The sequence below is a fragment of the Apus apus genome, chromosome 1, assembly GCF_020740795.1.
Source record: "Apus apus isolate bApuApu2 chromosome 1, bApuApu2.pri.cur, whole genome shotgun sequence".
NCBI lineage: Eukaryota > Metazoa > Chordata > Aves > Apodiformes > Apodidae > Apus > Apus apus.
The window spans coordinates 51,517,205-51,542,444 of record NC_067282.1 but is presented as its reverse complement, the minus strand read 5'-3'; the positions used below and the strand labels follow the sequence as shown (position 1 = coordinate 51,542,444).

General features: G+C 42.5%; 1 protein-coding gene across 1 annotated transcript; it reads left to right on the top strand.

Moving 5' to 3' along the window:
- Positions 1-4,048: 4,048 nt before the first annotated feature.
- DCT (dopachrome tautomerase) lies at positions 4,049-23,719 on the top strand. Its single transcript, XM_051626422.1, has 8 exons — positions 4,049-4,528; positions 13,517-13,816; positions 15,430-15,530; positions 16,605-16,771; positions 18,580-18,759; positions 18,865-19,000; positions 20,422-20,623; positions 23,100-23,719. The coding sequence occupies exons 1-8, from the start codon at positions 4,228-4,230 to the stop codon at positions 23,279-23,281; spliced, it is 1,569 nt and encodes a 522-aa protein (XP_051482382.1). The 5' UTR covers positions 4,049-4,227; the 3' UTR covers positions 23,282-23,719.
- Positions 23,720-25,240: the final 1,521 nt, after the last annotated feature.

Below are 25,240 nucleotides of genomic sequence, written 5' to 3'. Positions count from 1 at the left end.
AAAATACTTATCTGTTACTTAAAATTGGAACAAAAAGATGGGTTTGATGTCTCTCATTGGATAGAGATTTATAATGAGTTTGTTTCCATTGAAAACATTCTTATTATGGCCAGTTTCATGTCATGTGTAAGATAAAGGTATGTGACATGATTTTTGGAGCAATGAAAAATATACTAAGGTATTAGAATTTGAGTTTCTCGCTAAGTCCTTTTTGTCTAGAATTGAAACTTGCTTGACAGAAGTAGAACCTGTTCTTTCTCAGGGGAGGTTTTTGACAATGTAAATGCCCCATAATAAACGTAAAGGAGTTTAGCAGAGAAAAAAATTGGAGGTATAATATTTTCTTCAAAGAAAAAAGTATTCACAAAGGCCAAATTTTCCAGAAGTGTTCATTATTTTTGGGTGCTCAGCTTGAGATACCATGTATTCACTTGACTGGGTAAGTTTGTTTCTTATCATATGGTGGGGTTATTTTTTTGCTTTAATTTAAAAATTATTTTGTCTGTCAGATACTTTGGTGTCGTTCCTCCTGTCTTTTCTTTCCAGTTTGACCTTGATCTTTTACCTGTCCAGAGTTTTCCTTGTTTTCTCTTTCTTCTTTTTATCTCCAGAATTATCACCTGACATTATGATCAGGTGGTTTATTCTTTTTATTGATATACTGATTTCCACATACATTTATATGCAGAATGTTGTATTTTGGCCAAAATTCTTTCAAAAATTCCAAAGGCTAAATGCTTTTCTGGCTTGATGCTAATCTGTGCTTGAGTACAGTAGTAGGAGCCTGAGAAACAATAATGTCATTGAGAAAAAAATCTAAACCCACTGCCTGTTTATTCAGCTCAGGAATTCTGTGTTACTCGAGTGAGTTGTGTTCAGTGGTTTCTTTGCCTGTACTTTTGATTATTCCTTGAATTTGTTTCCTCTTTCAAAAAAAAAAAAAAAGTATGAATCCCAAAAATACATTGGATATGTATGGGCATTTTTGTCTGCTGCCTTTTGATGACAGGCTGACGAGTTTGCTCTTAGGGGTGAACCTGGGCATGAATCCAGACTACAAGGTAGCTGAAATACTGTTTTCCTGTACTTTCAGTGTATAACCTAAATATTTTAAGTAACAAATGTAACACAGGTTCAGATGTGGTAGCCTGACATATAGCTCAGAGGTGCTGACGTGGCAGTTTGGATCAAGGGGGCGTTGACCACTGCTCATGTGCTCAGATATTCTGCCTTGAAAAGTTTTCTGATAGCTGCAGACAAGAAGTTCTGGGCAGTAGTGCCAACACACAGCACTACATGTTTTCAAGAGACAGTAAAACTCCATTGTAAATCAGAAGTAATTCAGCATGCTATTTTGTAAACTGGTGGAGTGCTGATACTATGCAGCCCTAACAATGACTCCTTTATTTAAGTACAAAAGCTGAAGGGAAGCTGCAGGAACCTCTGAGCAGTGAGGCACTAAGGAATGGACAGTGCTGGCTGTTTTCCTGAAGATTAGTTGAAAGACATGTATCTTTTTGTAATTCTGCTCTGTGGCTTCTGCATGGCTTCCAATGCTGGCAAGCCTGCAAGGGGCACTGACGTCGTGACGCCAGGATTCGGGATTTGTCTGTCGTTTCTTTCTCTGTCCAAGTGATCCCATGTAGCCAGGAAGGGCACTCCTAAAATGTTGGTGCTTTGCTGAGGAGCAGAGCCCAGTGTTACATTTGTGCTAGTAATGCATGGTCATGCTGTAGTGCACTCCTGGTTCTGTAAAACTGTAGCAGTCACGGAGGGAAGTAATGATAAGAAAAGCTACATACATGCCACTCTTCTCAGTTTTCTTACCTCTCCTCATGTAAGTCATCTCCATATTATCATCTAGCCAGTTTTACTTTTCTTCATGCTCTAACTTCTGTGAAAACAACACATTTCTCCTTCCTCATGTGCTACATTAGAAGCACTCTTCCTTACCTTACCTTACGTTGCCTTGCCTGGCAGAGCACCTTGCCTTTCCCTGTGCTTACTTTTTTTGTCTCATGTAAGCTCTTAAATGGCAGCAGGTATCTTCCTAGGAGTGTTTGAACTCAACCAGCTTTGATTATAAAGGTTGTGTAGACACATATTTTGCATATAGATGCCTCAGTTTAGGAGTTTAGTCAGCTAGCTGAGTCCTATCCATGTTTTTTGATGGTGTTTTTGTGGGTTTTGTTGGTTTTTTTGTTTGTTTGTTTGGTTGTTTTTTTTTTGTTATGCTGATAAATCTGTCTTCACTTTAGTTGCTCTCGGTGAGTATGCTGGTAGAACTGGTATCAGGAAGAACTTCTTTACTGTGAGAGTGGCAGAGCACTGGAACAGGCTGCCCAGAGAGGTTTCTGGGGTCTCCTTCTCTGGAGACATTCAAAACCCACCTGGATGCCTTCCTGTGTGATGTGCTCTAGGTGACCCTGCTCTGGCAGGGGGGTTGGACTAGATGATCTTTCGAGGTCCCTTCCAGCCCTTAGGATTCTGTGATTCTGTGATTGTCTAACCTAGATTCAAGGAATCTTTCCCACAGCAGAGAGGTGTGTTCAGGTGCTGAGCAGTACAGAGAGTTTAGAGTGTTTTGAATTAGTAGTTCCATTTATAACTCCTGAGCTTCTTCAACATATTTTTCCAGCAACTAGTCTTACTTTCTGTCTTTTCCATGCGTATGAAGAGCAGCAGGCAAATGCCAGTTCTAGGTAAATGGAATCCTATGGGAGATGGGTCAAAACCCATTTCAGACTATGTGGTATTACTGATTGGCTTTGGACTTCCAAAAATGAAGTAGAATCATATTTTAGTTTGCCTGGCAAATAGTAATTTTTTAATATAAAGACTGGAGAACCTGAAAGTGCTGATGACAATCTCTGCAGTGTGCATGAATTCTTTAACTGCATTATGGCAATAAGTTTGGTGCACAGATAATAGACTTCTTGTGCCAGAATGTTGTGTTTGGACATCCATGGAAATATTGAATGGTGCAGACACAACCACAGCACAATGTTTTCATTATACATACTTACAAATACATCTGAACAGTTTTAATGTGTAGGGGGAGGTAGAGAAAGCTTTCAGTGAAGCAGAAGGAGTTGCCAGTTTTTATTTAGTATGGTGGAGCTGGACTAATAACTCTTGCTTCAGACTCCTCTCCTGACTTATCACTACTTCACTTTGATTTATTAGTTTTATTCTTCTAGCACATAAGGTTTGCACTGTGGGCAAGAGCTGCAGCATGCTAGCAGATTTTTAAAGTAGATTTTGTTGATGTCCTGAACCAAACCACTTGTCTGCATGTCTGGTGTGTGTATTGATCTTAAAGACTGTCTCACTGTCTCCTGCCAGGTGGGTAATAAATGCTTGGCTGTGGCAGTTCTGAAAGTCTAGCATCCAGAGGAGCCCCAAAACAACCTCTGGTGTAATGACGGGGAAAAGATTAGAGAACAAATAAGGAAGCCTCACCCTTTAAAAGCAATTAAATAATTTATTTTACATACAAGAGGGCTATTAAGAGGGGAACCCTTCTCCTCTTGCCACTTGCATATTGAAAGCACAAGCAGTAGAGCTCTGCGGTCAGCCAATGGAGTCTCCATCCCAAGCAGTTTCTACCAGGTTTATTAATTTTCATCAATTATGCATCTATATCCAGTTAATTTTCTACTGCTGCTGCTTTAGCAGAAGGTATTATCTTGCAGTGAATGAACTGAAAAGAGAAGGGGTTTTCTCTTCTGTTTGTCAACTGTTTACAGGGTTTTGTTGAAAAGAACAGACCTGTTTCTCCAGCCACCTCAGCTAAAACAAGACCATCGATTTCTCAAAGCTCATGAAAGACCTGGAGAAATAAATCCAAGGCATTCACTCTCCTGACAAGCTGCCAGAGCTCACAGAACTTACTCTCACTCTGGCATCTTTTCTGCCCTTGATGTCATGTGCAAAACACGAGGATCTGTGCCGTGCTAATCCCTCTAATGAGGGCTTCTCCCAAACTTTAGATAAGCCCCACTCAAAGCCGTGGCTGCTGGGCAGGCACTGCAGAGCCGAAGCTCCAGTCTTTTGAACTGCATTCAAGGCAGTTAGAGGCTGGGATTAACCAAGCCCCCGACACCAGCACCCTCAGCACTGAGAGGGATTATCCCAGTCGGCCAGGGCCAGGTTGTCCCACAAAGGAGCTCTCCCTGCTCTGCTCGCTCAGATCCAGCAGAGAGGCAGAGCCTGCACCCAGTCCTCATGGGTGCCCTGAGGTGGCTCTTCTGGGCTGGGCTGGGCTACCTGAGCTGCTGCTGTCCCCCCTGGGCGCAGGCACAGTTCCCCCGCGCCTGCATGACTGTGGAGGCCCTTCGCTCGAAGCGCTGCTGTCCAGCCTTGGGGATGGAGCCAGACAACATCTGCGGGTCCCTGCAGGGCAGAGGACAGTGTCAAGGGGTGCAGGTGGACAGTCAGCCCTGGAGTGGGCCCTACACGCTTCAAAATGTGGATGACCGGGAACGGTGGCCCCTCAAATTCTTCAACCAGAGCTGTCGGTGCACAGGTGAGAGGGGTGCTGGGGTAAGAGCACAGGAATGGGTGGGTCTGCTAACCTTCCTCTGAAGGCTAGAAACATCTCTGATGGCATAAGACATCAAGAAGTCTTCAAATATTATCAGTTTCCTTACAATCCTATCATGTTCATGATACCATCAGTACTTTTTCAGAGCAACAGAGTTGAAAAAGTGTTTTCTTTCATGCAGACTTTTGGGCTTTCCTCTTTGCCCCTTGAGTTGTTCCTGTAGCCACCTATCATCTATCTCTACAGGGTTTTAGACATTTCACTGCTGCGTTTAAACCTCTGTCACTGCTAATCATGGTGCAGTGAACCTGGATCAGTGTGCATTGATCAGAGACTTGTTCTTCTTGGATTAGTACTTTGCAGCATGATATACCCCTGTGCACTGAAAATGTGTGGATATCTGGCCAGGGTGTTGCCCAAGGTTATCAACTAAGTCTACAACTCACTTTGATCTGAAATGGGTCTGTGCAAGCCCTGAAGAGGCCATCCTGTCCTTCTACCCATCTCCAGCCACTCCTTCCCACTTGAGACTTCACATGAGCTTCCATGTTCATATGCTGAAGGTGAAACAGATCAAGGAGGGGGTGTGCTTGAAGGCTAACCAGGCCAAAGGGATCAGGTTTTATTAAGAACAGTTCACCCATGCTGGCAGGAGGAAAGGAGTTGGAAGGTGAGGTCACGGCAGAATATGGCAGCAGGACTCTTTTTCAGCAGCAGCTCTGGCTGAAGGCGTGTTAAAATGAGCAGGAATTGCAGCCTCAGCCCAGGCTACTTTGCAGGGCTGGCACGAGATGGTACCAGAAGCCAGGCACATCTCTAGTACTCAAGTCTCCTGGTAGGCAGGTTTCAAATCCAGCCTGGAATTTCTTGTTGGAAACATCACGTTGTCTGAATTTTCTAGCATGTGAAGAAGAACCTGCTTTCTTTCAACAGCTGAACCGTTTTGTTTAAAATATGCCTTGGCTCTCACTATCAAAAAGCTGAGATCCATCAGAGAAAGAAGTTTTGCAGAAAATTTCCTCTCACAAGGTTAAGTTTTGCAGTGCTGTTATCAACTGAAAGCAGAGAGCTAGTAGCAGGTGACTTGAATGTATAGTTGGCATTACTGAAGCTCCTCAGAATAATAGCAGCAGACTTTAAGTAGGAATTGGTTTTTTTCTCTTCCTTTGACTAGATTTCAAATGCTTGTGTGGAAGTACTTTTCCAGACACCTTGCAGAAGAAATTGGATTTTTATTTTATTTTTTTAAACTTTAATATTAAAGGTTCTTATATACCTTCAAAACTTAAGGCAGGTATCACATATAGGCATGGACCCTGATTTAGGAAAGCACTGAAGCACCTGGGCATACACCTATATTTGTGCAGTCTAAGTAATTAGGGCATCAAAACCTGGGAGTAAATTCAACAGCAGTTCAGACAGATGTGGTTTGCATAGGCAGACATTAATTTGCTTGTCGAAGTAGAGGTAAGCACAGGTATCTAATATTTGCAGGACTGGTTCCCAAGTTACATGGCCAGAATACAGGGCCTTTGTTTAGCCTTGCTTGCTTCTGCTGCGCTGTCCACTCTCTTTGGCTCTGTAAATCTGTTTTCTCTGGCTGTGTTTTTATTTCACTTCTATTCCACTTTCTCCTTGCAGTCTTTATTATCTGAATATACCCATGATCAAACATTAAGTTGGGGGGAATTATCAAGGATGATTTTCAGAAAGGTATCCTGGGCTCTATCAACTTGATGCTGGATGCAGAGGCATTCCTGGGAGAAAGCGAAGAAGTGCACAACTGTGTGGGATTTGAGTTGTTGGATCTAATGCTTTTACAATGCTGGTGATAGTGTGTCTGTGTTTATTAGTATTTTGTTGTATTAATTTTTCCCAGTTATATGCCCTGTTGGGCTGTTTGCACACCAGAGTTTTTAAGAGGTGTGGTCTTTATTAGGCACCTAGGGCTATGGTACCTCTGGCAGGTAACATAAATTAAGTATGTTCATTCAAAGGGACACAGAGCAGTGCACATTTCTGCTATTAAGGGATCTTATTATTTTCTTATGAAGACAAGGCAAATGAATGTTATGTGCAAAATGCCTATTTAAAATGTTTCCTGGCTTGTGCAAACTCCAACGCATGCCAAGGCTCTTTCTAGCATTTTAACAATATAAACAGTTGTGTTTCAGTGCCATCTTGGCACTGTTTAATTTATATTTTAGCCATGGTGTAAAAGATAAGCTATGGGAACTCCAACTGCCATGTTGCGTATTGGAGTTGGTTAGACAGTGCCATTTAAGTGTGTCACATAGCTGATGGCTGCACATCTGGAAACCTGGAAGAGCTGAGAGGATCAGGGACCAGGATTTTCTGAAGTGTTCTGGAGTTCTGGCAACAAATTAATCGATTTGAGCTTTCTGCTAAAAACTTAATAGCTAAGGATAAAAGGAACTCTGAAAAATTGATCATTTGTTGTAGCTGTTCACTGGGGAAAAATGTCTTAAAATCTTATCCATCCAGGTCTAGGTACTGAATATTTCTAGGGAAAAAAACCAAAAACAACAAGAAAATCCCAATCACAAACAAATATTGATAAATGGTAATTGTGGGTTCAGATTATTTTTTATATTTTTTTCTTAAATTAATGTAAATTTCCTAAGGAAAATAAACCCCTCCACATTTTTTTTCCATTTCTAGGATTTAGCAGGTAACCAACATTACTGTTTCTTTAACTACAGAAAAATATAACAGATTAAAATTAGTACAACAGAAAGATCCAGCTTTCCACTTTTTTGCAAAAAGGGTCATGGTCAAAAAGACAATTGTAAGTCTGTTGTCAGGATGCTGCTTGTCGCTTGTTTCACTCAAAGTGTTGGTGGCAGCAAAAGTATCATCTCTAGAAAAAGGATGTGGTTATGATGTGAACATAGCTGGGAGGTAGTAAAGAGATTTTAGTTTGTGTCTTATTTCAGTTTTGAATCCATTATATGTGTTCTACAGTTGGTTTGGGTGCAACTCATATTAATTCCATTTATATAAATTCCTGAAGTGAAGTGACCTGACAACACAGAGCTATGTGAAGGGGAATAGAGTAATTTGTATTTCAGTAAGGTGTATGTGGTGAATTAGACAAAATGTTGAATGCACTAGTCTAGCCCTGACTCAATAAAGTAGTGTTTCAGTGGGGTAGTTAAATTTAGTTTAGAAGAATACTGTTTTAGAAGATTTGGGAACTAAATGCTATTTTGAGTTCTAGAGGACAAAATTGTACTAATGGGATACAGATCTGGTACAGCATTTTAAAAACTTAGTACAGAGGATTATAGTGAAAAAAATATTGCAGTCAGTCATGTGGTTGGTAGTACAGATTGTGACAGTGATTAAACACTGACGTAGTTTAAGTTCACTGAGGAGTTAAACAGAATTATCATTCTTTTTTCTCCTGCCGCTTTCTAAGGTTGACATGTGGACATGTGCAGAACACGATTTTTTTTTTTTGCCATAGAAGCTTTTAGAGAAAAAAAGTATTTAATCTTTTCACTCTCCAGTGAAACATATAGTCACACTGGGGACAGAAGGTTTAAATTCTGTTGTTTAGGTGTAAGCAAATTGCCAGTCAGGCCAGGCATCTGATATGATGGCCCTTCCATTACATAAAATTGAGCTTTTGAAGTAGTTATAAAATAACACTTATTTTACTTATTGTAGGGCAATGTGACTGTAGGATAATACTAAATTATAACCATACTGCTTGATGACCTTGTTAGAGTCTGTGCTAGGTACAGATTTTCCACAACCTACAGCCTAACAGTATGTACAAATGAAGAGCTAGAAGAGACAGAGCCATTTGTCTCACATGGCAGCAATTTTGATCCTACTCTTGGCATAGTGCAACATGCTGGTGTTTCAAATCCCATCTAACTCCTGTTTTAATGCAATGACTGACAAAGACTAAAAAGGATCTTTTCTCTCCATTCAATAAATCATGTGTATTAAGCTGGTCTCTCTGGAAGGAAGAGGTGTTACAGCTGCTCAGGTTTCACCTTGGTACAATAAAACAAGGCAGAAGATAGTGAGTGTTGGATGGGTTCCTTTTACTGAAGACACTGAGTTGTTAGAGTTATTAATTTGTACTACGCTCAGTGTCTGAACGCCAACCACATGCTATCACTACTCAGAGGTGGAAAAATCCCTGTCTGTGAGCTCAGGCAATCACTGGGCTTGAGAAGCAACTCCAGTGGTATGTGATAACTGCTGTTAGAGTACACCAATGATGTCTATTAACACATACTAAGTGTTGTGTCATAAGAATTGCCTTTTTCTCAGTGTCATGGTGCCTACAGAAACAGCCAGACTCACCCAACTTGTCTGGGAAAGATGAACATTAATGATTATGAGATTAGGCACAGAAGAAGACAGTTCCCGTGGCATGTGATCCCATCTCCAGACAAAAGGTTTAGTAGGGGAAACATCCCAGATGATTTATTTTTTTTTTTTGCCTAGCAGCAGTACAATGGTCATTCCTGGAAAGCAGTGGAACAAGCAGGGAGCATCTGGACCCCATCTATGACATGAGCTCCTGTGTCTGTGCCAGAATGACCTCCCACACTATATACTCTGGGAACCACAAGAGGTGAGAATAATCTCAGTTGTCCCTGGCATAGCCTCAGAGGAGAAGCACACTGAAGTCACTGAAGGCAAAAGTGTCACTGAAGACATGTTAGTCACTGAAGACAAAAAAATTCCAAGGCATGAGTCCTTGCATGCTCTTATAGTTGCTGTGTTTAAAAGGATCTTGAGAAGGTCTCTCTGTCTCACTGAAAATGTCTACTGTGTGCTATCTGCTGATAATATGAAATTATTTTTCCTGCTTTCCTAGAGCTGTACCATTGACATCCGCCATCACCAGTGCAGCAGACACTGAAGCTAAGTAGTTAGACACTGGGACATACATTTCACTGTATGTATTTCACATACATTGGGAAGTCCACAGGGCAGTAAATGAACTTTCTGAAAACAGCAATGTATCATTTCCAGACCAGGGGGCTGGAAGAGTGCCTTAGAAACAAATGCTGAAAAAGTGTCTTGGGTGGGACATAAAAAGCCCTGGTTTGAGCACAACAGTCATCCCTGTTTGCAGTGTGGGAAATCCTACAGAGCTCCACCAGCTTCTCACCATTTCAGCTGCTGCATAACAACAATCTTGTGATGCATGGAGTTTGTTGAAAGAAAATAACAAAGAGAACATTGCCAGACAGACCTGAGGATGTTACGAAAATGTTCAACAGTCAGCAGAAATACTACAGTGTGAAGTACCACTTCGCCTGGAAATTGGCTCCTTCTGTTTGTCAGTCTCTTCTTCACTGCTTTTCTCCTTATTACTCAATAAAAGCTTATGTCCCATTGAAAAGTGTCTGGTCAAGTGGTGGAAAGAATGGAACCCTTGGATTACTTCACACATTAGGCAGTTAAGGGAGAAAATTCTGCAAAGCATCAGTGGGATATAATAAGCACCAGCCCAAGGGAACCAGGTGAGGAGTCATTGGTTTGCCTGGCTCCACATGCCATATAGATGGAAAAAAGCTTCTTTTCCTGCAAAAGTGACTCATCATTTCAAGCTTTTGCAAATTTCTTTTCATAGGCTGAGGAGGCACACAGAATATACCTTAAAGATGGATATTGTCCAATAAACTGATCTTGGACATCAAGGGCTGCATAGATGTAAAGGGCCCTCACCAAGTGAGGAATAGGCACCATCAGAGCCTCAGCAAGTGGTTGGTGGGGTCTTGTTGTACCAGGATCAGACAAACAAACTTGGTTCTGCACTAACTTTGCTTCTATTAGTGCTGTATTTCCGTGTGATGCTTATCTAACACTGTGAGTAGATAGGTAATTTGAATTACTGGACGTGTGACCACCAGTCTCAAAAACAGTTATTGAGAGACCTTTTCACATTTAATTCCTGCTTTGCTCTCCTTCTCTTCTAAAGGATTGAATTGTACCTTTGGGTATAAGGAGACAACAGCTGCTTTCTAAATGTTTGTGGTCCATGTACTGAAACTTGTGCAATATACGTGGCTTAAGTAAGCAATGTTGCAAGATATTCCTGATATTTGTCATTGGGTCAGTATAGGCTGGAGTATGTGGGTCAAGTTGTGCCAGGGGAGGTTCATATTGGATATTAGGAAAAACTTCATCACAGAGAGTTGTGGGGCATTGGAACAGGCTGTCCAGGGAGGTGGTGGAGGCACCATCCCTGGAGGTGTTAAAAAAATTGGTGGAAGTGTTTTTTTGGGACATGGTTTAGTGGTTAGGGGCTGTAGGGCAGACAGTTGGACTTGATGATCTTGAGGGTCTTTTCTAACCTTGGTGATTCTGTGATTCTATGTAATGGACCCTAATAGCTAGGCTGAGTTGTCATCTCTAAAGCAGTTGTGCTCTTCTGATGGAACTCTGAGGATATCATGATAAAATCAGTGTTTTGATTCCATGTTGCTTTCCCCCATCATAATCTCTATCCTCATCATAATATCATATCCATGCAACCTTCTTTCTTTTGTACAACTATAAACTACTTGCTTTTTCTGGCAAAGTCTTCATCCCCCCAAACCAAGGCAAACCCTGGCTTTGGGTGCCTTCTGTTCTAGTTGGAACATGACAGCTGAGGCTAGCTGCTACTAACAGCATCAGGATGAAATGTAAGCCATACACCTGGAAGCTGGTGTTTCATGGTATGTGTCCTGGTTTGAGCCAGGAAGAAGAGAATTTTCTTTTACTGATTTTTTTTCCCCTTCAGCAAGCTTTCTTTTAACTAGCACCCATGTGTTCTAACTAAGGCTGGTAAGAGAGGAATGTTTTTGTAACTGCTGGGTCTTCAAGGTCGCACCTTCACTCTACCGGCTCAGACACTACGGGGAGATCTGTGTCCCCGCTCTAGGAGGCTGAGTTAGACAGACAGCAAAATTGGCCAGAGATATTCCATTCTATATATCTACTTAAGCTCAGAGGAAGGTCAGAGACCACAGAAGACAAGTTCCTTCTTGCTTCTTCTTCCCTTCTCTTCTGCTCATGGCCGGTGTCCGGGGAGGACTCCGTCCATCCAGCACCATTGACCCTTAGGGTCGAGCTTTCCTGACCCTCATCACTTTGTGCTCTCTCCAGCAGCTCCGGAATTCTTCTGGACTGTTCCAGTTCAGGAGAGTGCTGGGGGAGTTGCTGGGGGGGGTGGGGAGAGGCGAGAGGCTCTTGCACATACCTGAACATATCTGTATATAATTGTATATATTTTCTTATATCATTAGTGCTTAATTAAAGCTGTGTAGTTTAGTTTTCAATCCAGCCAAGTCTCTCTCTTTTTCTCTCTCTCCTTCCCTACGTGGGTGGGAGGGGGAGGGGATCGAGAGCGTTGTTGCCGAACCCGAGTCAAACGGTGACAGTGTGCCATTGGGCTGTGCATGATCCAAAACCTTGTTGAAGTCTTCACACTCTTGGTCCCTAACCTTAGCACTGGTCCTAAGCTTCATGATAGCATGTAAACTGATAGATCTCAAAGCCTCCAAAGTAATCATAAGCTCTCCAAACCTACAGTTAAGAGTCCTTATGCCATCTTGGTATATCTCACAGGAGTCTGTCTCAAATATTTAGAGCTCAGCAGCCCTTATCCTAGAGCCAGCTATAACCTACAGAGCCTTCTTGATAACAGCCCTTGTAACCTTGGGAGTCTTTGAAACAGATAATAAGCCCTATAGTCCCGATGATCTGACATCTTTAGTGTTAACTGTTGTTCTGGTCATAAACTCAACCTTACAGTGTAGGGATGTGTGCCCGTCCAGGAACATTTTATAAGCCACTTCCCCATCTCCATGTTAGCCTGAAGCCTGTCCTGGGTCTAGCAGTACTGATATGTGGGGGGAGCAGTGAGACTTCATGGCATTTTGGAAGATGATTGCCATGGTTGCTGTGGAGTGAGCATGTAGCTGGAGTTGGAGGGAGAGTGGCACTAGGGAGACTCAGTGCAGGTTTTGGAGAACTGAGGGGTGATCCCAGAGGACTCCTGGTTGCCCCTCCACTCCTTCCTTCCCCCAGCAGCAGTGCTCACTGTCCAGCACCACTGCTAGACCCACAGCCTGCCTGCCTGAGGGCAGGAGGCTAATGTCCACTGTAGGAACAGTCCTTCCCAGTCTCCCCCAGCAAAGGCAAAGCACGCTGCAGCAGGCCCTTTCTGCTGCTGCTGGCAGTCTGCCACGGTGGGCAAGAGGTCATGCTGAGAGCAAGCTCTGCTTTCCTGGGCTCTTCCAGCACTTTAGAGGGTTTGAGCTAATAGCCTTGAGTGGACCCATCTACTTGCCTTAGGAATGATGCCAGCTGGGAATGAGAGCACTGCAAGGTTTCTCATGCTCTTATTGCAGCACCATTTAATAATGCTCAAAGTATGACTGGCAGCAGCCCTGGTGCTTGGCCTGGATTGTGTTGGGTCCCAGATACACTGCTAACAGATGTTAGTTTTCCCTAGGTTTTGTCCTTAAGAGAACTGTTTTGTTTAGGGTTTTTTTTCCTGTGCTTAAGGATCCACGTGAGTTGGCCCTTTTTTGGGTTTGATCCTGGAAGTCTGGGAGTACTTGAGAGCCAGTGAGCAAAACCCATCATCACGTGCCTAACCTGAGGAGCTCAGCCCTCTGTTCAGTGGCACTCCTCACATGCCCGAGGGCTTCACAGAGCTCTGAGCACCCCCAAGGCATCAAGCCTTTTGCCCAGCACTTCACCCTCCCCGACCAGCTGAGTGTGATTCCTGGCCCTGCCATGGCTCTGGGAAGCAAGCCATCCTTCTGGTTAGGCAATTGGCAAAGCTGTCAGTCTGTTCAGCTGCTGCCTCTTCCAGGAATTGGCATCTCTTCGGGAAAAAGAGTGCTAATCATTCCTTCTTCTGCATTTTACTGTTTGTCCCTGATTCATAATGTCGTGACTGCTCTTTTTCTCTTGATTCAGGAAACTTTGCTGGCTATAACTGTGGTGACTGCAAGTTTGGCTGGACTGGCCCCGACTGCAAGGTGAGGAAGCCACCAGTTGTTAGGAAGGATGTCCACTCCCTGACAGCAGAGGAGAGAGAGCAGTTCTTCGATGCTTTAGACCATGCAAAGACCACCATTCACCCAGACTACGTAATTGCAACTCAGCACTGGAGAAGTCTGCTTGGTCCCACTGGAGAGGAACCACAAATTGTCAACTGTAGCATCTATAACTACTTTGTTTGGCTTCATTACTACTCAGTAAGAGACACACTTTTAGGTTAGTGGTTTCTAAGAGTCACAGAATCGTTTTGGTTGGAAAAGGCTTTCAAGATCATGAAGTCTAATAGTTAATCTAGCACACTGCCAAATCCACCAGTAAGTCATGTCCCTAAGCACCACATCTACACATCTTTTAAATACCTCCAGGGATGGTAACTCTACCACTTCACTGGGCAGCTTGTTCCAGTGTTTGACAATCCTTTTTCTTGTCCAATAGACTCTGCAGGTAAAGGAAAGGGTGAAAATTATAATTGCTGAACAAAGATAAGTATGCTTAACACAGCTGTGCCACTTTGTTGAGCAGTGAGTCAAAGCAGGAGCAGATCTGTGGAGTGAAGCAGTGGGTGCTGAGGAGCCAGTGGCCACCCACAGTTGAGGGAGGTGTGCTTCAGGTCTGCTGTAACTTAGTCCCTCCACCCTGTGACAACTAGAGAACACCATCTGTGCTTCTGGTGCGCATCTAACAGGGAGGCAGTTCACAGGCTCTGCCATTAGGTGAACTGAAGTGTGGTCATACAGTGACTGACTTCAAAAAGGTGTTCCTAGTCCACATGACAAGGTAGATGCAGTAGCAGTGGGAAAGAGGCTCTGCAGTGGTGAAGGGAGAGACCATGCAGAGATGTGGGGGTCCCGAGTGCTACTGCCTTCTGTGGCCTTCAACAAGTCACTAAGGATGGGATTTGACTGACTAACCACAGCCAGCTTTTAAAACCAAAGCAGGTTAGAAGTTTGGGTATCTATCCCTATGCTTTCTCCCAAATCAAGATTCCTGGTTCTCATTGCTCTTCTAGACAGAAGTACCTATGCTAGCCCCATTTCAGAAAGACCAGCTTTTGCAGGGAGAGGCAGCTTTTTAAATGGCTTTTCTACCCAGCAGTCCTACATGCAAGCTGAACAGCTCACAGCTACCTTCTTGCTAGAGGTATCTGCTACCCTGCAGTGGGTTTCATTTAGCATGCCCTTCTGACACTTTCATTTTGCTGGGCTGAAGGAGGCAATCTCTGGCCTAGCAAGAGAAAAGGTCCTTCAGGGAATAGGACAGTCATGTGGAAAGGGAAAGAGGCAACTTCTAGTGCTGCTGCAGTGATAAATAAATTCAGAAGTGGTCTGAAACCTTTGAGTGTCTTAGTTCTCATGTGTAATAACAAGAGCCCAATACAAGAAATAACAAGCATGATTTGAAGAAAATTGAAAAAGGATGTTGAATTACTGTTGGTAGGTTATCGAAAATGCTGAGGTTCTCTTGATAGATACATGGTGTAAGTCCTGTGGCTGAGGAAGAGAATGAGCTAATGTAGTACATATTAACAAGGAGCTAGGATTTTAGACAATAAGACTGCTTCCTAAGACCTAAATCCACTAAAGTGATAAGAAGTCTTCACAATATCAAACTTTTGGGGGAATGTGAGGTTTTGAGAAGTGCTGAAATAAACATCCACAATTTGTTTCACTTGTCCCACATAAACGTTGTAGCTTCCCATGTGTGCACTCTTTCCAAAGGCGCAGAGCTGCAGATTTTTGTTTAACTCCACTCCAGGCAATAGAAGAAGCTACTACTTTCTCTTGAGCCCTATTTGGTGCCTAAGTGCTTATTTTATCTTCCCTTTGTAGGACCTGGCCGCCCCTTCACAGGTATTGATTTCTCCCATCAAGGACCTGCCTTTGTGACTTGGCATAGGTACCATTTGCTGTTGCTGGAGAGAGACCTGCAGGTTAGCTGAATGGCCTATCCCTTTCTTCTTGCAGCTTCTCTCTTTTGCTGTGTGACTTTGCTGTGTGACTTTGCTGAGCCAACCAAGGGTAAGCTACTTCCTAGGACAGATTCTTAACCAAACTTCCAGGAGTGTTGGCTCATTGATTCTGTTTGTTTAAAGTCAAGTTAGTGCTTTCAAGATACTGAGGACTGAACAGTTTCTCGCTGTGGACAACAATGTAAAGGTTATCATGGATATTTTTGTCTTCATCTCCACAACAGAGGACAGAAGATGTGAATTAGCAGCATTTATTAATAAAATCAAAGTAACACCTACATATAAAACTTGGTAGTAGACATTATCTCCCGATGGTGAAGATACTCTTGTAACAAAAGCAACTCTAAATAATACCTCTTTTAAATGTGCTGTACTGTATGTTTAATTCATGCAAGTATTTAGCAATAAATCTTTTGAAGAAATATATGTTGACATTCTCGACAGTCAGTTGCTGAAGCATGGACTCATTTCCATTTGCATTACTTCTACCTTGGCAATGCTACTGCCTTTCAGCCTTGCAGATCTCTAATGAAAATGGTTGGTATCAAAACAGCTGCAGGATCTTGCTTGCATGAAATTATAACTAACAAGCAAGCACAAGCAAATTTTCTGTGTTCCTCTGTTCTTCCCCAGGGCTACCCTTTCTGGCATGGAAGCAAACCACATGCACAATTTTACCCATTACCCACTTACATCACTCAGAAAACCTCTTAGTTCCTCAAGGCTTAATTCATCTCTGCTCCTGCTCTCCTGCCTGTTCCACAAGTTGGTAGAAAGCCTAACGTGGCCAAAAGAAGCACAGACCAACACCAGAGTAACTGGTGACAATGTCTTTGCTAGGACTGACTTAACACCCCAGTCTTTTGAAAGGAGTTGGAGCAGCACTGTGAAGTCCATGTAGTTGAAGTGCAGAATGTAAAGCAAAACATCCAGTGAAATATCCAATGAACACCCAGTGAAACAACTTGCAGGAGTCCCTTTCTTTCTCTTTCCTTTGAAGATGATTCCCTACTAACACGTTTCTGTCCATTGCAGCGACTGATGGGCAACGACTCCTTTGCTCTGCCCTACTGGAATTTTGCCACAGGCAGAAACGAATGTGATGTCTGTACAGATCAGCTCTTTGGAGCATCATGGCCAGATGATCCAGGGCTGATCAGCCCAAGTTCCAGGTTTTCCCGATGGCAAATAATTTGTAATAGGTAAGAGAATACCTAAGGCAAGCTTGAATACTGACCAAACCTTGCTTATTTTCAGTACTGAGAGCTCAGGCTGCTCTTTCAATATAAGCAAGTGACAGAAAAAGAGCCAAGATGCCTTACAAAAACTAGGAATCATGGTCAATTTGTCTGCATATGGTTCTGTGTAGACTTTCTCCTCTGGTATTATGGAAGCATATTTTAAAGATAATTCTTCTCGAACAGGATTTTAGTCAATTCAGCCAATCTGAGGTTTCCAAAAGTATGGAGAGTTTGCTCACTGGCAAGTATCTTTTTAAAGAAGAAAGGCCTACATGTTGGTTGTCTGTAACAAACACCTGACTGATTTGGCAGCAGAAACAGAAAACTGTTTTGGCATACAGGAAGCTAGAGACAGGCTGAAAAACATCTCTTTTCTTGTATTGGATGAGATCTTAGCCCTGATATATTTAGGGCAGCTTGGGGACTGACTTTGAAGCAGCTGAGATTTCACACAGAAAACACCACAGAGACAGCCCTGTGCTTGCTGCCAGCTCTCTGTAGGCATATACCGGTTGGTTTGGGAGCAGGGCTGTGATGGGTGTTTACGTGCAGGATTGGGGCGCTACGACATAAGATGCTGCTGGTTACAATACTCATGTAACACTCTTCTGTCAGCTCCTGGGCAGCATGCAGTCAGTCAGATTGGGGTACCAAGAGCTCAGGGCTTTTCAAAAGTCTCTTTCTCTGGGTACCTAAAAACCTATTTGAAATTCTAGCTTTAGGCACCAGCTGGCTTTACATCTTCCCCTACTTTTTCTCTGAGATGAATAGGGCTTTGTGTTTTCTTGAAAACTGAAGTGACTAAACTTTTGCCTTGCCAAGATTAAACAGAGAAGAGCTTTTGTTTACTTCAATAGTTTGTGAAAAGGATGTTTCCTTTTATATTGAATAGCACAGACTTTTTCGCAAGTGTTATGCTCTTTTCTCCTCCTCCTTCCCTCCTTCTTTCCCTGACACAAAGTACTTGCCCCTTAGCTAGTAGTCAAACTCTGTGATAGCAGGATGTCCTCCAGGCCCTGAAAAACAGGATGCAATCCATTGCTGGTGCTTTTCTTCTAAAAGGGATCAGGGATAGAAAGCAAAATCCTGTTTTCTGTAATTCCTTGCACACTGGAACTTAGAATCATATCATAGAATGGTCTGGCTGGAAGGGATCCCAAAGATCATCTAGTTGCAACCCCCCTGCATGGGCAGGGACACCTCCCACAAGATCAGGTTCCTCAAGGCCCTATCCAACCTGGCCTTGAACACTTCCAGGGATGGGGCATCCACAACCTCCCTGGGCAACCTGTTCCAGCATCTCACTACCCTCACAGCAAATAACTTTTTCCTAGTGTCCAACTTTCCTGTTTATTCTTCCCTTTGTTAAGAGTTAAAAAACTAGTCCTTACTCAGGACTGAAAATTTAAAAAAAAATTCAAAAGACTCTTTTAGATTGTCTGGCAAAAACTGTCTCCCAAAGCTCTTGGGGGGGTGAGTAGGTGTGAAGGGAGTTGTGTTTGCCTTTTTTAAAGTGTCTTCTCTCTGCGAAGGATGAGCCCGGCCAGTCTTGGTCCAAATGACTGATGGTCCATAAAGGCCACAAAGCCATGGAAAGTCATGGCATGTTGACAGTCCTACCATAACTTCAGCCTCAGGAGGTGTCATTCCCTAACCCCTTCTCTCTCACATGTATAGCTGAGGCCTCTCTTATACTATGGGGCAAAAGGCCAACAAGCCAGGTGTCGTAATCTGCTTCTGACTTGTGCCTCTGTCTGTTTCACCCTCAGCTTGGATGAGTACAACCGCCTGGTCACGCTGTGCAATGGCAGTGATGAAGGGCCACTGCGGCGGAGGCCACCTGAGGGTTCCAACGAGCAGCTGCCTAGCCCAGAGGACGTCAGGAGGTGCCTTTCCCTGCAGGAGTTTGACAGCCCCCCCTTTTTCCGCAATTCCAGTTTCAGCTTCAGGTTTGTCCTTTGGCTCCTCCAGAGCCAGCTGGGTCGCGCGTATTCTTTACATGCATGTTTGTCAGCCAAATATGGTTACTTGATGCTGCTTTCACCCATCCACAGGAATGCGCTGGAGGGCTTCAATAAACCAGGTGGAGCCGTTAACTCACCAATGCTGAGCCTTCATAATTTGGCTCACTCTTTCCTGAATGGGACCAGTGATCTCCCTCACGCAGCCGCCAACGATCCCATCTTTGTGGTACGTCTTTTTCCCTCAGCATGAGTGGCAGTGGCTGTGGCTCAAAGGAACTTATCTGACCAGATATTTGCAGAAAAGTGAATTCCCTAAACATAAGTAATTTAAATGTAAAAGAGAAATTCTTTCATCTTTTCTTGAACACTGCCACACCTCTGTTGTGGTCAAAGAAAGAGGGAAGAAATCCCAGGCTGATTTGTGAAAGAGAGAAGACGTTTTTAGGGAGAAGAGCTGCTGTTTCATGTCATGTTGCCCTGAATCCTCTCATAAGGTGGTATCTAAATTTAATAGCTTATCCTAGACAATTTTGCAACAAGGAGAAAAACTTAAAGTGGGGTTAGTTATTTTAGAGCAGTTGACTGACTAGTATGTTTCTGTGTTTAAAACTTCAGAGGCTAAAAGGAAGCACATCTAACTTTAGGGTCTCTTGGGGATCAGAAATAATGTGGTTTCACTGATGCATTGGCACAGTGCTGCTCTGCAAGGAGCAGCACAAACAGCAGTGTGCAAGTGAAAAAGTTGACTTCCCTTACACAGCTTTCCTAGTAAATCCATGCCAATTTTTTCTTATTTGTTAGATTAAATCACAGTGATTATATAGAGGAATTTTAATACAATTAATTTCTTTCTTACCTTTATTTTAAGATTGCAATCTTTCATTGGAGAAATTAGCCCAAGCACTTATGTAGTGCTTCTCTAGCTTATTTTCTTAGTAATTGAATTCCTATGTTAATTCCTTTCTTACACAATGAAAACTTTATTTTGTTATGTTCTAATTATATATGGAAGATAATTTTCTGTAGGATATTTTCTATTTCTTTTTCAGGGTGATAATCAAAAACCATGACTAAATCAGAAATTAGTTTGTACTGCCCCAGATATTTGTGGTAGTTGTCTGAACTCAAGTTAGAAACAACTTTCCTATATTAGTGCTTTGTATACCTATAAACTCACTGGACAAGACTTGACCAAATTCATGGGTGCCTGGAATTGTGGAGCTGGTGACATATTATAAAATGAGCATGAAGGAGTCAAAGTTCCTACAATTTTCCTTACCTGTAAGAGACAAAAGAGGGCAAAATATGGTTGAGAGGTACTTTCACCTGAATGAGCTCCCTGGGCCCTCACCTGAGAGGATGGACCTGCCCATTCATTCACTGCCAGCTGACATTAAATTGTCTGGAGAAAGGGCTTATTATGAACAAGCCACAACAAGGATGTATACAACAAAATGTACCATGCAGGACATAAGTTCTCAATTCTCATGAGTTTTCCTAGTTTCCGTTCTGTAAATCCCACCTAAATTAATTATCCTCTTCTCTCTCTTTCAAAAGGTGCTGCCACCTTAGGCAAGAGTGTTTTAAACACTGTTGAGTTCAGAAAGAGCTTAACAAGTGTGTGTGTGTCCCTGGCTGGATTTGCAGGTTCTTCACTCCTTTACTGATGCCATCTTTGATGAGTGGATGAAGCGGTTTAACCCCCCTGACAATGCCTGGCCTGAGGAGCTGGCCCCCATCGGTCACAACAGGAGGTATAACATGGTCCCTTTTTTCCCTCCTGTGACCAATGACGAGCTCTTCCAAACTGCTGAGCAGCTCGGCTACACCTATGCCATCGACCTGCCAGGTATGTCTCAGAGAAGTGGAGGCTGTTCCAAGCCTAGTGATGAGGCAGTTCACGTTTACGAGGATACAGACACATGGAAAATAAGGCATCTTTCACAAAACACGTGGGTCTTTCCATCTGCTCATTGGCAATGAGTGCATTGTTGCCCACAGAGGTAGTTACAACTCACCAGGTGAGCTGCAGTAACTAGTCTGCACAGAGTTTGCTCTGCTGCAAAAGGCATCAACTTGAACTGCTCCAGCATTGACAACGGTGCTCCTTTGGGGGTGAGGAGTCTTTTATTTTGGCTCCTGTTCCCCACACTGTTTATCATAGTATCATAAAATGGTTTGGGTTGGAAGGGACCTTAAAGATCTGGTTCCAACCCCAACGGATGGACAGGGACACCTCCCACTAGACCACGTTGCTCAGAGCCCCATCCAACCTGGCCTTGAACACTGCCAGGGAGGGGGCAGCCACAACCTCCCTGGGCAACCTGTGCCAATGTATCACTACCCTCATACTAGAGAACTTCTTCCTCATGTCTAACCTAAAACTCCCCTCTTCCAGTTTAAAGCCATTACCCCTTGTCCTCTCACTACATGCCCTTATGCCTGTTACAGGATCCTTGTCAGAGGTCAGGGAGCTTGTCTGGCTAACACTGGTCCTTAGGAAATACATGTTTTGGGCCCTGAATAATACTGCGCTGTGAATTTCATTAGAGGTGAACTGCATTAATCTTTGGATACCCTGGAGAGATGTATCTGGGTGTTTTGTGTTATAAAATCCTAATTTTAAAGGTTTTCTATGTTCATAGATGTGATGTGCCTTAGGGTTTGTGTATTTGTTTGGAATGACCTTTGACACAAATAGGATAAAGACAAAAAACAGGTAAGCAAAATATTTAGATACGAAATCCAAACTTTGAACTATGAGTAACAGATGCTTGCAAAAGCCACAAGGGTAAGAGATACATGAAAACTGTGCTTCAGCTGCTTTACCAAAGATCAAATCTGAGCAGTTTCTTTCTCTACCTCAGTATTCCTTTGAGAGGCAGTAGCTGCTTATCTAACTTATGAGGCCAGGAATTTCTTCTAAATGCTTACCCTTTATCTGTGGTTTTAATCTGTGGAGACGGTTTAAAGGTCTATAGACTAGGAAAGACTGAAACCCTTGTCCTCAGGCTGCATTCATGCAGGGAAGCCCTGACTTGTGGAGCCATGCTAGCTGCTTCTGCAGTGGTTTTCTCAGGAGTGTCCACAGAATATCCCCTGAAAATTTAAACTTCTCTTTTATGGAGTTCAAATTTTCCTCCCTTTGGACTGCTGTCCTCCCTCCTGCTTTGGAAACTCTGTGGCCCCTTGTGCATGAAGGAGCTGCAGAGGAACAAAGGCAGCCTGTGATTCCGCTGCTTCTCAGCTGCCGCCTAAATAAATTGTTAGCTCTCTGTGAAGCAGAGTATCTATCCTTGTCTGCATGGTTTATGTTTAGACAATGAAGCTTCTACACCCAAAGCCTCTTCTTTTGTCTAAATTTAGAACTTCCTAATTCTATTTCATGTAACCACATTAGAAATCAACATAAGTTAATACATTGCTGGCTCTTACTTGAAAGATGGTAAAGTGGTAAGCAATTCATTTTGGGACCTTACTGAACTAGGGCATGATTGCCCTCAGCTGTTTTGTTGACAGAGACTGCAGATTGGGACACAAAACTTTTAGTTGTTTTTATAGTCAATTTGACATCTTCCTGAGCCATCTGTCTCCTTAAGTCTGTGTGTTTGACTAATGTTTAAATACCCTAAGTTCTTTCGAGAGGTTTTGGTGAATATTTAGTCAAATGTAAATTGTGTCATCTCAGCATATGTAGCATTTTTCAGAACAGGAGAGCAGGCAATTTTTGCTTCTGAAAGCATAAATGAAAACATAAAATTCAGCCAAGCTGAGCAGTGTTATAATAAGAATGACCAATATTATCTTAGAAGACAGTGGTTCCCCAGAGTAGTTCAAAATCAGAGGATAAGATCTTGAGTCAGTCAGCAGAACCACATGAAATACTGTTTTCAGTTAAAAATTTGGCAATGAGCTGCTCTGTGGTCCTATAGGAAAATCTGAGGGATTTCTGTTCACCAAAATAGCTTGGAAACAGCTATGCTGAGATGTCCTTATTTAAAGAATTGCTTGAATCATTAAGAATTTTGGCAAAATTAAATAAGAATGTGATCTTTTTGTCCTGTCACTTAATCTTTCCTGCTCTCAACACTTTCATTTCTATGAAAGATTGAAGTTTAAATTCAGCTGTAGACTTCTCTGGCAGGAAACATGTCTGGTATATGTGTTGGTTACATGGTGCATTACTGGCTTCCGCTGTGGCCATTGGGTCACTAGGCCACACAAGTAATCATCATTTCCAGGCTATGGGACATATTCTTTTGACCATATGATTTGAAAAAATGAAATTATGAGCTGCTCTCACTTCAGATGTTTCATATTTCCAGGTTCCCTTGAAGAAACCCAAGCGTGGGCTGTCATGGCTGGATCCACAATTGGAGGAGCACTTATAGCTCTGTCTGTGCTTGTTCTGCTGCTTGTACTTTTCCAACACCAAAGGCAGAGAAGAGGTTTTGAACCACTGATGAATGTGAGCTTCAGCCCTAAAAAGTACATGGAGGAGGCTTAGTGCCCTCTCTTTGTTTCTTTGCTTAATTCTTGTAGGAAGTGACCTTGATTGCCTTAGTGAGATGTTAGCTGAGAGTTTATCACACACTCCGTCGGCAGCTGACTACATTGTTTTCCTTCAGCTTTTCCTGTTATCTTGTGAATTGTAATAAATTAAGTCTCTGGGTATATATGTGCAAGGCCCAAGACAGGTCAGACTTTTCTCATTACCAAATGTTATCTGGAGTGTGTGACACTTGTAAGTCATCCTCTACGTATTTAGATTGAGATATCTAAGAACGCAAATAGAAGAAAGCCAACCTGAATAGCCAAGATAATTTTTTACCTCAATGTGATTTTGATTTCATTTAGCAGCTCTAAGATGTACTGAAAGTTATTAATCTACACACATATTTGAATAATATATTATTTTACAGTTAGCAATAAATATTCTGAATAACATAGTATTTTTTTAAGTTTCAAAATGTTTCATAGTGTTTGACAAAATACTATAGGAGCCCCTTGGTTACAGTAAATTTCAGAAGCATGATCAATTCCATATGTTCAAATTCTCCTAAAAAATTCAAATTCTCCTAAAACTTAAGAGCAGGAGTTCCTTGACATCTAGGTATGCATTTGTGTTTTACCTCTGTGTTTGGGGCCTATGACAGGAGTTGAAAATGGTGCTCATACTTCTCTGTTTTGGCTCTGCTGCACTGGGTCATGAATCTAGACCTACATTTTCAAAATCTGGGACCCAGGGCTCGAGGTAACAAGGCTAGGACAGCTTGCATTACTCAGATCTGCAGAGGGAGGATCCCTCATACATTCCAAATATATTTCTTTATTTAGACATAGATTTGGACCACATTTAGGTGGCTCTCTTTTAAGTTCTGAAGAGATTGTAACTGCTTTGGTGCTTAATATATTACATGAATGGAGTGCTCAGATTTTGCATTTTGTAAGGTCTTGAGTATTAGAAAAACTCTGCTTTTGTAGCCTTGAATAAAGAATTCCAGTTGGTAGTGATTTCTGATATTTCTTCTAGGCCTGCTCAATACTAGCCACGCAGACCAGTCACCTTTTTGTCTTTTGTGTGATGTGAATGCCAAAGTTTAGGAATCAGGCTAGGCTGCTATTCCCTATTCAGAGGGAATGAGATCTTTCATTTGAGTCACAGGGCATAGTGTGTGCCTGGCTAGCATCACCACCTTGGAGGCTTGGACGCTGCTGTCCCAAGTGTTTGCTTTGCAAGCTGCACTGGTTACGGGCAAGAGACAGTGATGATGGGGCAGAGGAAGGAGAGAGAGAGTAGAGAAATGTAAAAAATGTAGCATAGCAGCTAACTTGTTCAAACTGATCTTGCCTAAGAGTCCTAAGAGGGCAAAATAAGGGAGTTGCTCTGTTCTGACTTGTCAATTGAGTGGAAAGATATTTTCCTTCCCAGAAGAAAAGCAATCAGGGCATTAGTTTGATCCTATGCACATACAAAATACTAGGGTCAAAGATCTGCGCGTTGGTCTTTCCACTCGCTAGCCCTTAGTTTAATCATGAGGGCTTTAAAACTGTGACCGGTCTTGAACAGTTGCTTGTAAAAGTCTGGTTGCTGCTGTACACAACCTGCCCTCTCGCGGCTTGCTGGAAAATTACCTGCTGACACCACAAAACTTGTTTTTCTCCCTTTTTAAACAAGTACAGTCTTCGGCTAGTAACCAAGGAAAGTTGTGTCCTCGGTGAAAGTAAGAAGTGCAGGTAAACTTTATAGCAAATGCTTAAAAAGAAAGGAAGTTGAACATTAAAAAAACAGATGGAGGGAATCCTGTAGCTAACCCAATTTTATCAAGGTTGGTTTAATATGCTTTAATGTTCCGTTCATCCCAAACTACAAAAAAGGTATTTTTTGGTTGCTGGTTTATGCAAGTGTTAATAAATACCTGCCATCTCTTGTGGGATAAATTGTACTGAAGCTGTTACTGCTGGG